The sequence below is a fragment of the Lemur catta genome, chromosome 9 (genome assembly GCF_020740605.2).
Source record: "Lemur catta isolate mLemCat1 chromosome 9, mLemCat1.pri, whole genome shotgun sequence".
Classification (NCBI taxonomy): Eukaryota; Metazoa; Chordata; class Mammalia; order Primates; family Lemuridae; genus Lemur; species Lemur catta.
The window spans coordinates 41,627,068-41,643,386 of NC_059136.1; the positions used below are offsets into that span (position 1 = coordinate 41,627,068).

The following is a 16,319-nucleotide window of genomic DNA, read 5'->3' on the forward strand; positions in this document are numbered from 1 at the left end:
TTTATAATTTATTTTTGAAAACATTTGATTATGAGTAAGTTATTAAGTTATGGTTGGCTGTGATTTATCAGCAAAAGGAAGTCTAACCTACAATTTGCTTTCAAAATCACTAATATTTGAATGAATACTAAATTTAACTATGGCTGAAACTGGCAAGGCATACTGTTATATAGACATTTAATTAAACACTTATTAATTTCCATTTTGCAGTTTTCTTTTCCATACTGTAGAGCAAATATATATGCTTTTTTCAGGTCTCAAACATTTTTTGTAGGCTCCTTAAAAATTCTGTAGTTTCTAGGTACTGTGCCTATGGTGTCTAAAAAATGAAACTGATTCACCTACAAAGAGTGCTGCACCTGAATTAAAGTCAAAAGCTAGAATGTTTAGGTTTATATAGCTATCAGAAACAGTGACTCATTATGATATTCATCATCCATGTCTTCTTTGACCATGTTAGGTCATGATTCTAACCTTAGGATTTTGGAACACAGGCAATTGTTAAGGTCCTTCAACTGATGCTATACTCTAGGGTACAGTCGGATCTGTAAGAAGCTGGTACCTGATGAGTTTGTTGAAACCAGCCAGACTCAAGCAATGAGGGTTAGAGAAATGCTTGAGAAACCCCTGATGCACCATTTCAACCCTGTGGCATGGCGCTGGGCTGCTGCGAGCAGAGCCGTGTGGCAGTGGGCCATAGGAAATAAGGCTGCTACTTGCAGCAAAGGATTGGGACCAACCACCAGATTAAGAGGCCAAGCAGCAAAAAGCCACAGACTCTACAAACATTGGCCCAGGCTAGAGACCCAAGATCAATTCTTACCCAGGACACTATTTTGGGTCACACTGGGGAATTTTCAGTGACACAAACACATTAATCTTCAAAATGTATGTGTATATATGTACATATAAACATACACATTGATTTATATTTTATATACACATACACTATTTTCAATACATATATATTTATGTATAATTTCAATGTATGTATATATATAAATATAAACATATGTACATTTTAGTAACCTTCAGTGAATTAAAACAAATAACACCAGCAAGAGTCTACCAAACAAATCACTTTGACATACAATACGCTTCACACAGTAAACTATCTAGCAATTTCAAAACCCAGCTGGTTATCAGAATCATCAAGCTTTTTAAAACTATACATTCTTAAGTCATGCCTAAGACCTTTTGCATCTGAATCTCGTAGGTTGAAATCCAGGAATCTGTATACTAAAACATAAAACAAAACATTAAAAAGCAATCTAATGAATTAAGTTAGGGAACTGCTGGTTTACAAATATAAAAAAACATTTGGCCTGACCCTGAAGGGCAGCATTAGAATCAGGGTGCAAAGTAGACAATGTTTGCACCACACCTGTGCCCCAGTAGACATACTGTTAAAGCCAATAATGACACAAAACTAAATATGCCCTAGAAGCTGTTCTCTCAGATGTGCCCAGATATGCCACTACCCAGGTAAAGGTGTAAAGTGATCAAGGGATCATATTTTTGTAAGTGAAGTATCAGTATCTGCTTCTTCAAGAAAGTAACCCAAACTGGGTACCTATTGCCCCCAAACTCTAGGTGAGACATCTTCAGTGTTGGAGTCCTGCTTATCAAGTATCTCTTTTGTGGAAGATTTTCTCACAGTAACAAAATCCCACAGTGATCTTTATCAACTTTATTTTGTGGAAAGAAAGTGTGAAGTGTTGGAGCCAGAGAGATGGGTTAAAATTTGGGCTCTAACACTGAACTTACTATGTGGCATTGTTCTAGTTCCTTCAACTTTCTGAGCTTCAGATTCTTTGTCTGTAAAATGAAGATAACAGTGCCCAGCACTTGCTTTTGGGGATCAGAGAACATGACATTTGTAAAGCCCTTGCACACATTCAATACTTAATGGTAGTGGTTGCTGCTATTTTTATTAAAATAATCTGTCAAGTCTCAATTGCATGTACTATCATCATTGTGGTTAACTGTGCAAAGATTTCCTGGGTTTTTATAAAAATCCAACTAGACCTACAAAGAAGAAAATCAAGTCATTCTCTCCACTACTTTTGTAATATTTTACATTTCCTTTTCCAAAGGAGAAAGATGCTCAAGGGAATCATTATATTGAATCTTAGTATTTCACAAAATATTCCTTAGATGAATCTCTCATCACTGTTTAACATTTATGATAACAATTAAATCCAGACAGTTGACTCAAGTTCAATTTCTCAAGTGCATTTTAAGTTCAACTCACTTATGATGACATGGTACCTTCATCACAAATGTAGCCTTTGTATACATCAAACTCACATAATAAGGAAGCATACTTCTAGTGTTCTTTTAAGATAAAATCTAAGAAAATTTTTTTAAAAACTTATTTTGTCTTTAGACTTTTTTATTTCTTTAAAATCTTCTAAGAAATGTTAATGTGTCAAGTACAGGCATTATAAAGTATTATAAAATGTCCTGGCTTGTTAAGTTTACCTTGAAAATAGTGAACACTAATAATATTAGCTAAAATTGAATTTTTATATAGAAACACTTTATATGAATTAATCTCACTTGAAGCTCTAACTCAGATAAGGCAAAGGCAATATATGTAACCCAAACATTTATACCCCCGTAATATGCTGAAATAAAAAAAAAATGGCCGGGCACGGTGGCTCACACCTATAATCCTAGCACTCTGGGAGGCCGAGGCAGGTGGATCCTTTGAGCTCAGGAGTTCGAGACCAGCCTGAGCAAGAGCGAGACCCCGTCTCTACTAAAAATAGAAAGAAATTAGCTAGACAACTAAAAATATATAGAAAAAATTAGCCAGGCATGGTGGCACCTGCCTGTAGTCCCAGCTACTCAGGAGGCTGAGGCAGAAGGATTGCTTAAGCCCATAAGTTTGAGGTTGCTGTGAGCTAGGCTGATGCCACCACACTCCAGCCTGGGCAACAAAGTGACTCTGTCTCAAAAAAAGAAAAAAAAAAGACTTCTAAAAATAAAGTCTATTAATAAAAAGAAAAAAATGAATTAATCTCCATGACAATTCTGTGGAGTCAAATATTATTTTTTCCACTTTAGTACTAAGCAAAGTGAAGCTTGGAATTATTAAGTAATCCATGTCTTGCCTGTTCTTCCTAGTTTCTCTAAGGACCACCTGGAAGTCCTTAGAGACTAGGAGGGGGAGAAACGTACCACACATTAGAAGAGCTCAGAGATCACAGGATAGGCCCTGAGGTCACAGACACCAAGAAAAGACGAGGAAGGAGACAAGAGGGAGGTGACAAGATTTACAGTGGAAGTGAAAGATGAGACCAAAATGCTTTTAGCTGGAATGGCCTGGAATGAAAACTGGATGTGTAAATGCATTCAGCTGTTAAATCTGAACTTGTACTGTTGCTTTTTAAAGCGTGGTCCTATTGGACCTGTACTCATTTGGCTTCCCAGCAAGACGCTGAAACTTGTTCAATGAAGAAGTCCAGTTTTTGCTGGACCTGCCTATGGCCTCAAGCCCAGAGTTTATTAAGAGCTGCCTCTAAAAGTCAAAGATTCCCCTTTGCAAAAGCCAGAATAATCTAGAAACATTAGAAGAGAAGATGTTTCATCTTCTCCTTTTTACTATTTGTTAAGATCTCCCTCCTTCCAGGCAAAATTCAGGGGTAACCCTGGCACCAGCTTCAGGAAAGTGGTGCTAACCTTTCCCTAAGCTAATAGTCAAGTTGATAGTATTAGGTTTGGGCTATGAGTTCTTGGCTGTCAATAAGAGAAGGCAAAGATTAAAAAGAAGGAAGAATGAGCAGTAGGGAGTAGCCCATCACCCCTACAGCACACCTCACTTACTTACTCTCCAGACTCTCTAAGGAGCTAGAAGCATTGATGAGACACCACCACAAATATTTATTGCAGTTTCCTCTTTCTTTGCCTAGAATAGGCTTCACTCATTCAGGACCAGGGGAAATGAAGGCACAGTAACATTAAATTATTTAAGTGCTCAGAGTGAAAGAAAAACAAATAGTCTTGCCTTCCTGATTCCCTGGGAAATCAAGCCTGATTGGGGAGTTTTCTGGAAGAGGTTTCTCAGTCATTTCAGCAATAAGTCTCAGCATCCTGTGTTCACTCTCAGCCTGTTTTATATCATGGTTGCGATTGTTTTATTTTTTATTTTTTCTGAAAGCAGCTTTGCCTTTTAGGGTGGCCTAAGGCAGAGCAGGAATAATTGTGAGGAGTTTGTCTTTACTTTTTAAGCAGCCCCTCCTCTCCCACCGCCTAAGCAGGGAGACCTGGCCCTCCAAGAGAGCATGTCTTCTGGGGTGCTCCATGCCCTAGGTCTGTCTACCACCACGGAAGTTAGTCCTGGCCTTCTTCTACCTTACAACTCTGCTAAGTAACTATGTAATTGTTTTAGATCTTTGCTATCTTTAACCCCCCCACCCCCCGCTCATTTGACTAAACAGATTGGAGCCACCTAAATACCTCTGTTTTCACCCTCAGTCCCTTCCCTCCTTCCTTCCTTCCTTCCATCCTTCTTTCTCTACTGTCTCTGAGAAGACCCATTTGTTTTTCTGGTCCAGGAGAAAAGTCATTCTCTAGACCTATCTATCTTCTCCAGGTAGATGGTCTACAAATTGTTTCCCTTAGCTATTGACATTCTCTCCTCTTCTGGATTCCTCTCTGCAGGCAGTAAGGGACAGCTCTTTCCAGGTTGAGCATAGTACACAGCACATTGTATCTGCTCAATTACGATATGGCTGATTGAAAAAAATATGTGGTCCTTCCCTCAAGCAGGGTGGCCAAGGTTCACAATCCCAGGAGCACCATTGTGTTTTATTCCGTGTGAATGGCATCCCGTTGAGGTGCATTGGAATGGTACTGCCCTCAAATATCTTTTCTATAACAATCGTCACAGGATTCACATAATCTTTTTTTTTAAATATGGCCCTATAAAGAATGAGTATCCTCTGAAAACCAGTTTAAAAAAGCAAGTCCATTTCCATCTAAGAAATTTTTGAAGCAGGAATTAGGCATACCCTAAAAGTTTTAATTCCAGATTGAGGGAGAGAGGAAAATAAAATCCAAGTACAGATAACTTATCTTTACTACAGCTGTAAGACTTTTAATTCTATAGTAGAACACATGTTTGGAGTAATAGCAAAATATTTATAAAAAGTCTGTGTTGGTATATTGGTTTTAAAAGAAAGAATTCCAAAACCAAATGATCCAGACATTAATCCAACAGGTTTGATTTGAGAGTTCTTTGCCAAGACTGGACTCCATGCACAGATAAATCAAATAAACTCACTGAACAAATCTTTAGAATTGCTGTTTACAGAGTTTCAGCAATCATGAAGGAATCTAGGTGTGTAACCACACAGGATCTTAGCCTGAGCCCCTTGCCAAAACATATAAATACGTCTAGACACTCCTTCTACATGTACACCAACCCAACATAAATCTAACTTTACAAAACACCTTCTTTAGATACATTGACCTAAACATGTTTCACAGACTAATTCCATTTGATGAACAAGACTACACTGAGATTTAAGCAAATGAAAATCTGATGTAAAAAAAAGAAAGCAATAGGGATTTAAGTTTCCATACCTACACTTCTATAGAGTAAAACAATTTCCGTATTCTTGAGCAGTATAGTTACTCTGAGCTAAAGACAGGCCTTGTTTAAGTAAAGAAGCAAGTCTTCTAGCCAATTGTTTGCCAACCTAGTGAGTTGTACCAAACACACCAGTGAATGCCAAATGTGTTGTCTTTCATTGAATTGGATCTAAGTGATTGCCACTCCATTTAATCCAGTCTTGAGAGAAACTGTGGAGCTGCTCACACATCTAAATCAGTGGAGCCCATTCTACTAAGTATCACAAGAATGGAAAAACAAGCACCATGTGTATCCACCATCAAATTGGTATTAACTGATCAACACTTATGTGCACATATAGTAATAACATTCATTGGGTGTCGGGCAGGTTAGAGTGGAGAGGAGAGGATGGGAGCGGTGTGCATTGTCTGAGGGAAGGACATGTTTGAAGCTCTGACTTGGGTGGGGCAAAGGCAATATATGTAACCTAAACATTTGTACTCCCATAATATGCTGAAATTAAAAAATAATAATAAAAATAAATCAATGACAACTTAAGGAAGACCAGCCTCTTTCTCCCTTGCTGAAAATTTAATGACTTACTATTGCCTTTGTGTTAAAGCTCAAAATCTTTTGTCTTAAAAAATAGATGATTTAAGTGACTTTGCGCGCGCGCACAACACACACACACACACACACACACACACACACACACACTGCACTCTAATCTCCACTCATACTAAACTATGTGCAATGCTGGAAATGCCCTCCTTCCATCCATCTCTACTCCTTTGTACATGCTGTTCTCTCTGCTTGCAATGGCTCTACTTTCCTCATTCACCTGGCTAATTTCTCTTTCAATTGAGACTCAGCCTGGATGGTACCTCTTCGGAGAAACCTTCCTTGACCCTTCAAGTCTGGCTTAGTTATCCATTCTTTGTGTTCTCACAGGGCTCTGCCCCCATTATAACCTATAATAAAGTTTTTTATTTAGTTATATTTCTTCCCAATAAGCTATAAACTCTTTGAGAACAAAAACCTCAACTCTGGCTAAGTATGAAAATTTGTTGACTAGACAAATACCAGCGTTTAACTTATCCTTCTCCTGACCATATTTATGTTATTTTACTATTATCTACTTGAATAGGTTAAAAGAACAAATAATTGAATTATACTAAAGAAATGGAGATTTCCATATAAACCATATTATAGCTAGCCATTCTACTTACATTTCAATTCATATGATTCTTAATTTCCTTTAGGTTTGTGCCTTCAGGATTTGAAAGAACTGGAAAAATCTACTAAACCAACGTAATTCAGTGTAAACTATATTCAGGTTATACCCTGAATTTAGAAAGGGGTGTTGCTAATGTGGTAAGTTTTGATGAAAGTTCTCGGGTTTTGATGAAAGTAACGGACATATGCAAGATAGATGGGACATACATAGACAGGAGAAAACAAAAAACAAAAACTGGCATGACTTCCTTCTATAGAAACCTGCCAGCAGCAAAGAAAGACTTGGTGAGAAGTCTACTTTGCTAAGAACCAACTCTGGGCAAGTCCTTACCCTCTGGCCTGGTGAACCATCACGTCCTGGTGAACCAACGCCTCCTGGGATACCCTACATAGAACAAGGACAAAAAAGAGCCAGCTTCACGGGAATGAGTCACCCTCTCACCCCGCTTCCCTGAAATAGATCAAGCCCTCCAAACAAACCTAATAGCACTATGATGAATCCTTTGCAACCACTTAGTATTCAGACATGGAAGTTACTCAGGGCCAAGGAATGTCTCCCACCAGGGCCCCCCTGGGGAGCATCAGTGTGGCTCTCAGAGGCATTTAAGGTAAATGAATATAGGTAAACAGTCTTTAATATGGAAAACACTTAACGGCAAGATCACAGTTCACATTAGAAGCTGCAGCCTTTTTCCCCTTGGGAAACCTCTATATCTGAGAGCAGTAGATGAAAAAAATAAAAATAATACCTGTGGACCAGGAGGGCCAGTATCTCCTTTCTCTCCTTTGTCACCTGTCATTCCCTGAATATCCAAAAGTATACGGAGTTAAGTTCATGTGGGTAAACTCTTAGCCTTTTCTTTTCCTTCTCACTGTTTGAACATTTTCAATATTAAATTGCTTTCACACTAACATCCAAACAGAGCATATTTCACTTCTCACATATGCTATGCCATTTATGTAAACATTCCTATAGAGCTGAATGTTTATATATAGAATAGTTTCAACACGGAATATACAATCTGATATGGCTAAGCCGATACTGTAAATATATGGAAGGGAAGAGTTGAACGTTTCAATATTATTTATAGTTTAGATTTTTAAAATCTCATATCTATATAGATTTGTTTTGTTTTGGCTGGAAAAATATAAAAATGGAATATAAGAATGGAAAAACAAACACAGAACATAGTCAGTAGTAAGACCTCAACAAATGTTTATTATTAATAGTAGTAATTACACAAATGGGCATGTTAATACTTTCTAAAATATGAAAATAACATTGTAGGGCAAAACTTCTCAGCTAGGGAGACACAATCATGTGTGCAAAGAGATTGCTAAAAATGTGCTTAAAAGGATCTGTTTGCTTCAAATATTAATTACAAAGCTTGGTTTTATTCTTAAATCTAGATATCCATAATAATATTAATGAAGATCAATGAATGGAATTGTTTGTTTTTAATGGTACAAAATAGCTTTTCAAAGAAATGTACAATATTGGAAACCTAAATATCTCACTCAATGGACTGCACTTTGATGTCAGTTGAGATAAGGATCATGAATAAATGACTTTCATTAATCCACAGCAACAATTACTACAAATAAATAATGAATAACTTAAATTTGTATAACATACTTTCTAGATGCTATCACATCCATTAAGGATTTAGTCAAACAAGGAAAAGGGTTACACATGTTAAGCCCTGTTTTTCTTTGATAGACACACTGCTTGTGAATGTACCTACTTCCAGAGCATGTACCTGTTTGTTAAAAGATCTTCACCACTGAGCAAAAAATTGGCTAAGGGCACGGCTAATGAATGGACTCTCAATCATTACTCTCAAAGGGACTGAGGCTCATTATTAAAGCACAGATGACAAAAGTTCATTCTTTGTAACCTCATGGAAAATTCATGATAAAATGCATCTGAATGTCTGCACGCAACTTACAGGCATTCCTTGAATGGACAGACCACTTGGTCCTTGGGGTCCAGGGGGCCCCTGAGGTCCTGGAGGGCCCGTTTCACCCCTAGGGCCATCTGGTCCCTGGAAGGCAAGAGAGAAAAGTTATCCTAGAATTAGTTAGACCCTCTGATACCTAGGAGATATTTCTACTTAGGGAACTTATAATTTATTTCCTTATATTGCTTTTCCTAGGATGTGAAATACTCATTGGATAACAAGACATCAAGCCTCAAATGGTTCACCTCCCAGCCAAAATGTCATCAGGAAACCGTATGAGTAAACACATAAGGATTGCTGCAACATTTTTTTTGCATCCATAAATAAGAATGCTGTGCCAAATATGTGAGTAACTAGATCCCCCACACTCCATAACAACTTCAAAAGGCTTTAAGACCACCCTCCCAGTCTGCGGAGGTTCACACTGTCTGGGTGAACTACATTCTCTCCATCTTTACTATTGTCAACTTCTACCTCCAGGGCATTCCTCTCATTTATTGAAGACTTTGCACTTAGCCTCTATTTTCTTCCTCACCTTGATTTTGCCATCACACTATGCCTCTTCAATGTCCACTGAATGGCCCTAGGTTTGATATTACTTGATTTCCTTTCTTTTCAGGATCTGACATCCCTTTCACTTCAGCAAACCTTGCTTGCCTCTATAGTTTGGAACTTGTGGTTTGGCTAAAACTACATTACATCTGTAATCTTAGACCCAGAAAATCTACTTATCCTCAACCTCTTCTTTCCCATCTCATTCTGCGACTCCACCTAAAGCTGTTCTTTTATTAAATTAAGACCTCCAATACCTGGGTATTATCTTAAATGTGAGATTGGTAAATCTATGATTTGGGACAAAGAAGAAAAAGCATAATGGGGTCACGTGTGGGTAAATAGTGAGTGAAGACTGGGACCTGTTAAGAGTTAGGTGTGTGGGAATAACCACATGGAAATGTCCAGCAGTCTGGTAGTGAGGCCAAGGTCTGAGCTGGGATGGATTTTGGAGTAGTTGATGACATGTTTATGGTTGAGGTTATTAAGGAGAATGTGTTGATGGAGTGAAAGAGGAAATGGATAAAAATGAGATGAAAATCAAGTAGAAGGGAGAGGAAGAGAAGCCTAGGAAAGAATCTGAAATTAAAAAGCCTAAGGATTAGGAGGAGAATGCAACTGGGTGGCGTAGTGATGTAGAAAAGGCCAAAAGAGGAGAAAATTTCAAATACAGAAGTGTCTAATTGTGTCAAATTTTGTAGAAATCTCAAATAAGAATTAAACCAAAGTCTATGGAACTGGTAATAAGCAAGTAAATGGTGACTTTAATGAGAGTAACTCATAGGATTTCTAGGGGAAGAGAAATCACACATGGCTGAGAATTATTTGGGAGTCGAGGATATAGAAGCACTGAACAACAACTATTCTTACAAGCATGTGTAAGAGGAAGGGAGAGAGAGCTAAAGTTTTAACATATAAAAAGAGGAGACAAGGCAATTTATAAATATTACTTAGTATTTATTATAGCTTAATAATATATCATTTCAATAGATAATAGTTTAATAATATAGTATTGATGAATTGAGAATAGAGTAGAAGGGCAGAAGTAGGTGGTCCCATTTGATTTTGTAAAATATGAGACAAAAATGACTAGCAGAAACCAGCAATAAGATTACTTTGTGCTTCCAAATTTTTATTATTTGTGGGTCAACACAATAAAAAATATTTAATAATACTTACCAGGATTTTCCATATCAAAAGTATTAAACTATACTTTTACAGTTCTTACACTGTCCACACTGGTGGACCTGTGAGCATCCTTCGTTAAATAAGACATTTTTCCTAAAACCAGTTCATACTTGTATCTGTGATTCATCAAAATCATTACACGGAAATCACCATATCAGTAGCAGTCTTGTGGGAAAGAATAATTGGAGGAAATGCGTGAATCATGGGATTACCAAATATCTATGAACTAATTTATCTTCATGATTAGAACCATCATCCTAATGGATGGATTTAGTCAAATGAAAAAAAAAAAAGGCTCAACATGTTAAGCCCTGTTTTTCTTTGATGGGCACACTGCTATGGGAATGTCAGAAAACAATGGAATCATGTGGATAGAAGCATTGGGACAGGGAGCCAGAATCTATAGGAGCTCTGGGGCCGTGCCCTTGGATGAAACTGAGGAAGGCCCAGGGCATCCTTATTTAAGAAGACGCCTCCAACCACCGGCCTTTCATAAAGCACCATAAGAGATGGAGCCAAGTAAGATACATCAAGTCTGTCTCAGAAAACAAAATAAAACAAACAAAAAAGGAGACATGTTATGGTCTGAGTTTTGAGCTGGCTAGTACCTGATTAATTATCTTTAGCCTTCTTTCATTTACTTCTTTTTTATCCCCATATTTTGCCCTACCTTGTTTCATATGTTTCCAATTTTTTAGCAAAAAGTCTTGTATATTTTCTTTGCCATGAATAAATGCTATGCAAATTTAATAAGTAAGCCTATTGAAGCAGTAAGTCAAAGAGATCACATGGAGCATCATGGTGAAAATGAGATGGGAAGTCAAATTACAAAGCACCTTGAAGGCCATGCCAAAGAGGGTGAGTTGTATTCTTAAGGCAATAGCACATGTCTGCAGGTTTTTAATATGATCCACTATAAACTTTAAGAAGATTAATTTGGGGGCAGATGTGAAGAATCAATCGAAAAGTCAAGCCATGGGGGATAGGAGACTAGTTAGAAGATTTGCCAAAAGCCAGATAGAAGATGGTGAGGCCTGAACTCAATTAGTGGCTGGGCTTCTGCCAGTCCTTAGGATGCTTTTGTGCAAAGTAGAAAAATGTGTGCCTTGACATGGCTTGGTCCTATTGGCTGGTGACTTTATACAGTGTACAACCTGAACCACCACACTTGGTGACCATGGGCAGTGAGAATAGAAAACAGACTGCGTGTTTGATTACACATAGTGGCAAGAGAGGAAGAAGAATCCAAAGCCTGAGAAATTACCTGGAAGGGAAAGATGAACAAGAGAGAGAACTACTTTGGAGACTAAACCACTCAGAACATTGACACTCTTATTTCTGACCCAAAAACCTTTCTTTTCACTGAGTTAGTAAATATTCTTTTTGACTAAGAGCACAGTCTTTAAAAATAAGAGAAATGGGTTAGACATAACTTTTATAAAAATATAAGGAGCTTTAAATTGCAAGGGCAAATTAAGTCACACTTAACTCCAAAATGAGGGCTAGTTTGAGAGGGACAGCGTGCGTGCAGGTGCATACATTACCTTTGGGCCTGGTTCACCTTGTTGCCCTTTTGGTCCTCGGAGTCCTGGACCACCCTGGCAAATAGATGTTAAGTATTAGCTCAAAGACAAGTCTCAAAATAGTATATTTCATTCATTTTTTCTTAATAATATGAATTATGTTAGGATTCTTTTATATCAATGCCAAAACATTGTGTAATGGTAACATTCATCATAATCCTTAACTGGAAATTTGCTGCCCAGCCCCAGCCTTTTCTATGGAAAATGTTCTATGCCAAATCCTTTTAAATCTTGAAAAACTTATAGAATTTATTTATTTAGTGATTATAGAAGACTACTGTTACTAACGGATGCAAAGAATAAAATACACTGTTAATCTAAAATTAGGTATGTTTATGCTATAACTTTGAGATGATTCAATTAAATTGTAAAAAGCATATGAAAGTAGCAACAATTTAATGTTCTCTACTTACACAGAAAAAAAGTCAATTAGTTTAGTGTTTCTGAAACTTCAGTCATTTGCATTTCCTCTCAAGATTTTTGCCATATTAATGCACCGTCTACACTATTACTTAATAATAGTTTTCTTTATATAGATACATATCTACATACAGAATAAATATGTGCATGTATTCTTTGTATATGTTTATGTGTGTCTAAATGTATACATCTATACTCCCTGAACATTTCAATGGACTCACTATTTCACTTAAGTTTATTTTAAAAGCAAATATAGCATTACAGTAAATGGAAAAATGTATTGCTTGCTAAAACTATAAGGTAACATTAAAAATAAATATACTATAAATGATTTTATTAAATTTAGCTAGATTTTGTTCCTGTTGAAGTCTATGAACCAAGCATTTGCTCTTTGATAAAAAGGGAGACGAACAAGTACCAGCAGGGCGCCAGACAGAATTTCTCTTTCACCTGAGCAGAAGGATTGAAAGATCACTGAAAACAGAATAATTTTCTATCTGTGTGATTCAAATTTATTTCATGCTATGTCCAGGATTACTGAATATGATTTTATCTACCTTCCACAGAACACTTATGTCACTTGGGAAAATACTGGATCAAGTGATCTTAAGAATTTCTCCCAGCCCTTTTTTTAAAAAAATCATTTAAACGTACTCCCTCTTCAGTATCAGTTGGTTCCTCATCTTCCACATTTTAAAAATACAGTTAGAAAATTTCATTTTATGTATGTACACATGTGTTTACACAAAATACTGCCTATAATATTTGGTTTTATTTGATGTATACAGTTATATGATATCACATTTTTACATAGTTCTAAGTTTTTTAACTTAATATGCCTTAGAGATTTTTCATTGTATTACATATAGATCTAAATCATTTTTCTTAACATTTGCATAGTTGTCTAAACCCTGGATATAAATCAGTTTGTTTAACCATTCTTCTATTATTAAAAAATTAGGTGGTTTTTTTCCTCACAAGCTTTTGCTATATAAATAATACTTTAATTAGCATCCTTACATAGCCTTTAAGTAAAAATGTTAATATTTCTCAGAAGATACCAAGAAGTAGCATTATAAGTGAAATTTGACAAATATGCAGATGTATTATAAAATTGCATTCCAAAATAGCTGCACTAGTTTATATATCCATCAACAGTTTGAGAATCTGTTTCCCTAAATCTTAATCAACACTGAATATAGTCAAACTTTACATTTTTACCAACCTCACTGATAAAACATCTTACTATTTTTTTAATTTTTATTTCCCTGAAAACTATTATAATTGTATCTTTTCATTACTTTTGTCTATCTGCATTTTATCCTCACTATGACTACCTATTTATGCACTTTACCCGGTTTTCCATTGGGTTACATGTCTTTTTCTCTTTAACGTGTAGCAATTCTTCACAGACAGTCATGTGTCACTCAACAATAAAGATACATTCTGAGAAATGCGTTGTTAGGCAGTTTTGTCATTGTGCAAATGTCACAGAGTGTACTTACACAAACTTAGATGGTATATATATATATATATATATGTATATACATATATTTTTATTTATACATATTTCTTTCATATGGAAAACCAAATGTCCCAGAACCATTCCTGAATATCAATCATTTCCCCTATGTGATCTGCAATGCCAATATCAAGTGTCATATATCAGATGTCTATATATGCTCCATTACAATCTTATGGAACAACCATTGTATACATGGTTCATTGTTGACTGAAACATTGTTATGCAGTGCATGACTGTATTTGAATATTATACCTTTAACTGTTATATATAATAAACACATATATATGTCATATATGTGGCAAATATTTTCCCTAATGTGTCAGACACTGATGGCTGGCTACATAAGAGCCTTTTCTGACCCCTTTCTCTCTTTTATGCCTGCTACTATAAAGCCCAAGAAAAGACAGATATTTGTGCTTTCTCAGATTTTCTTTTTAACCAGGAATGGTCATGTTAACCAGTTTTGGCCAATTTGATCAAGAAGCAACAAGCCTAAAGAAAGCAACGTGGGAAGCTGGAGCAAGCTCAGGTCCTTGATGAAGACCTCAAGCAGCCTCAATTGGCCTTCAGACCATCTACCTCTGAAGCTTTTGTTGAGCAAACAATAAATGCCATTGTTCTAATAACTTGCTGCACCATGTTAGCCAAATTTTCTGTCCCTTGCAGCCTAATGCATCCCAGTTAACATACCCAGTCTGTCACAACTCTTTAATTTTATTTGCATCTCTTAAATGGTTGGTTTCTAACTGAAGATTTTATGCAAATATATTGTTTATCTCACAGATATATATGCCAGAGGCATCAAGTCTAAAAGCCAGGGACCATTTTACACTTGTAACTTACTTTCCACCTTATCCCTGACCCTCATCACTGAGTATATGACAAGAATTCAGCAAATATTTGCAAATGAAAACATCCATCTTTTTAATAAGAAAGGGTTAATCTAGGCAAAGAGAATATGGTTCTTCCACCCATGCCTTCCTGCAATTCTTTTATAGTTTTTATTGGCACATCACACTACTATGTAAATTCTTGAATGAGAAAATAAAGCTATGTTCACTCATCAGACAGGATTTATTACATATTGCTTGGGATACTATTTTTAATTAGTTTATTATACTTTATTTAGAATATAAAATTTCAATATTTGAAAATTTTGAAATATTTGAAAATGTGAATTGCTTTTTTTCTTATTTTACATCTTTGTTTCCCTCGGAGCTAAGCCCTTCTATTTCACTTCTCTGCTGCTTTTTCTCATTAGAAAGTTTGATGCTTAGATCATAAATAAATATTGTATGACTTCTTCCAGCAGTATTGCAGATGAAAAAATTTGAAAACCCTCCAGCTATAAATGCTTATTTATGCAGGCTAAAATAAAATAAACATTATTGTAATTAAGAACTGAATCCTTAAGTACCAAGGATAAAGAAGAAATTAAAAAAAAAACATTGTATACTCATGCACTGAGACTGCTCTCAGGGAGGATAGGAATGATGGTTGAGGCTTGCTGCAAAGCTTGTGTTTTAGAGCCCACACAAAGCTTTGTAATGTGAATTTGGGCCTATGATACGTGATAGAAGGGTTGAATATAAACCATTCTTTAAAACTGAAGAGCTTGAAAGGCTACATTCTAAATGAGCCCACTATCAGGTGGATGACCAAAATGTTCTTTCTCCTTTAGCTATGGATGCAGTAGATAATTTCTCCCCTGAGCAATACTACCTAGGAACTGATTCTCATATAATCTGGGGACCAGAATTTTCACTACTCATGAGGGTAGTGAACAAAACTCCAGTCAAATCTTTAAAGCGGAGTTGATTATACACTCAGGAGCTTAGCAGAGCAGACATAGACATTCTCTGAAGGAACAAAAGCTCAAAATATTCCCAAAGAAAAAGTTTCAAGTAATATAAATTCAAATACACACACACACACGTACACACTAAAAAAATGTGGAGACAAGTTATCATGAGTAAAATCAGCAGAAAAACAAATGGCAGAATCAGAATCACATACATTGCAAATTTTGAAAATATCACATAAAAATATAAGCTATATTTAATATATTTAGAGAAAAATTGTTTTGAAAGTATGACAAAGAAAAGATGATACAAATTACCAGGAAGATTTAAAAAGGTTAATTATTAAGAGATCAGCTATAAAGTATAGTTTTCAAACTAGTGGAGGGTAAAAGAAGAGAATGAAAATAAAATCAAAAAGTGAAAACAAAAGTAAATAAATAAATAAATAAAATTTCAATCAAGCATGATACA

The 16,319-nt window shown here is 36.0% G+C and overlaps 1 protein-coding gene across 1 annotated transcript in view; it reads right to left on the minus strand.

Moving 5' to 3' along the window:
• The window catches only part of COL14A1 (collagen type XIV alpha 1 chain), a 200,049-nt gene that overhangs the window by 42,446 nt on the left and 141,284 nt on the right, over positions 1-16,319 (minus strand). Inside the window, exons 37-40 of the mRNA XM_045560831.1 lie at positions 12,063-12,116; positions 8,767-8,862; positions 7,567-7,620; positions 7,149-7,202 (exon numbers count right to left, since the gene is read on the minus strand). Of these exons, the coding sequence (XP_045416787.1) occupies positions 7,149-7,202; positions 7,567-7,620; positions 8,767-8,862; positions 12,063-12,116 (258 nt within the window). The remainder of the gene's footprint in view (positions 1-7,148; positions 7,203-7,566; positions 7,621-8,766; positions 8,863-12,062; positions 12,117-16,319) is intronic.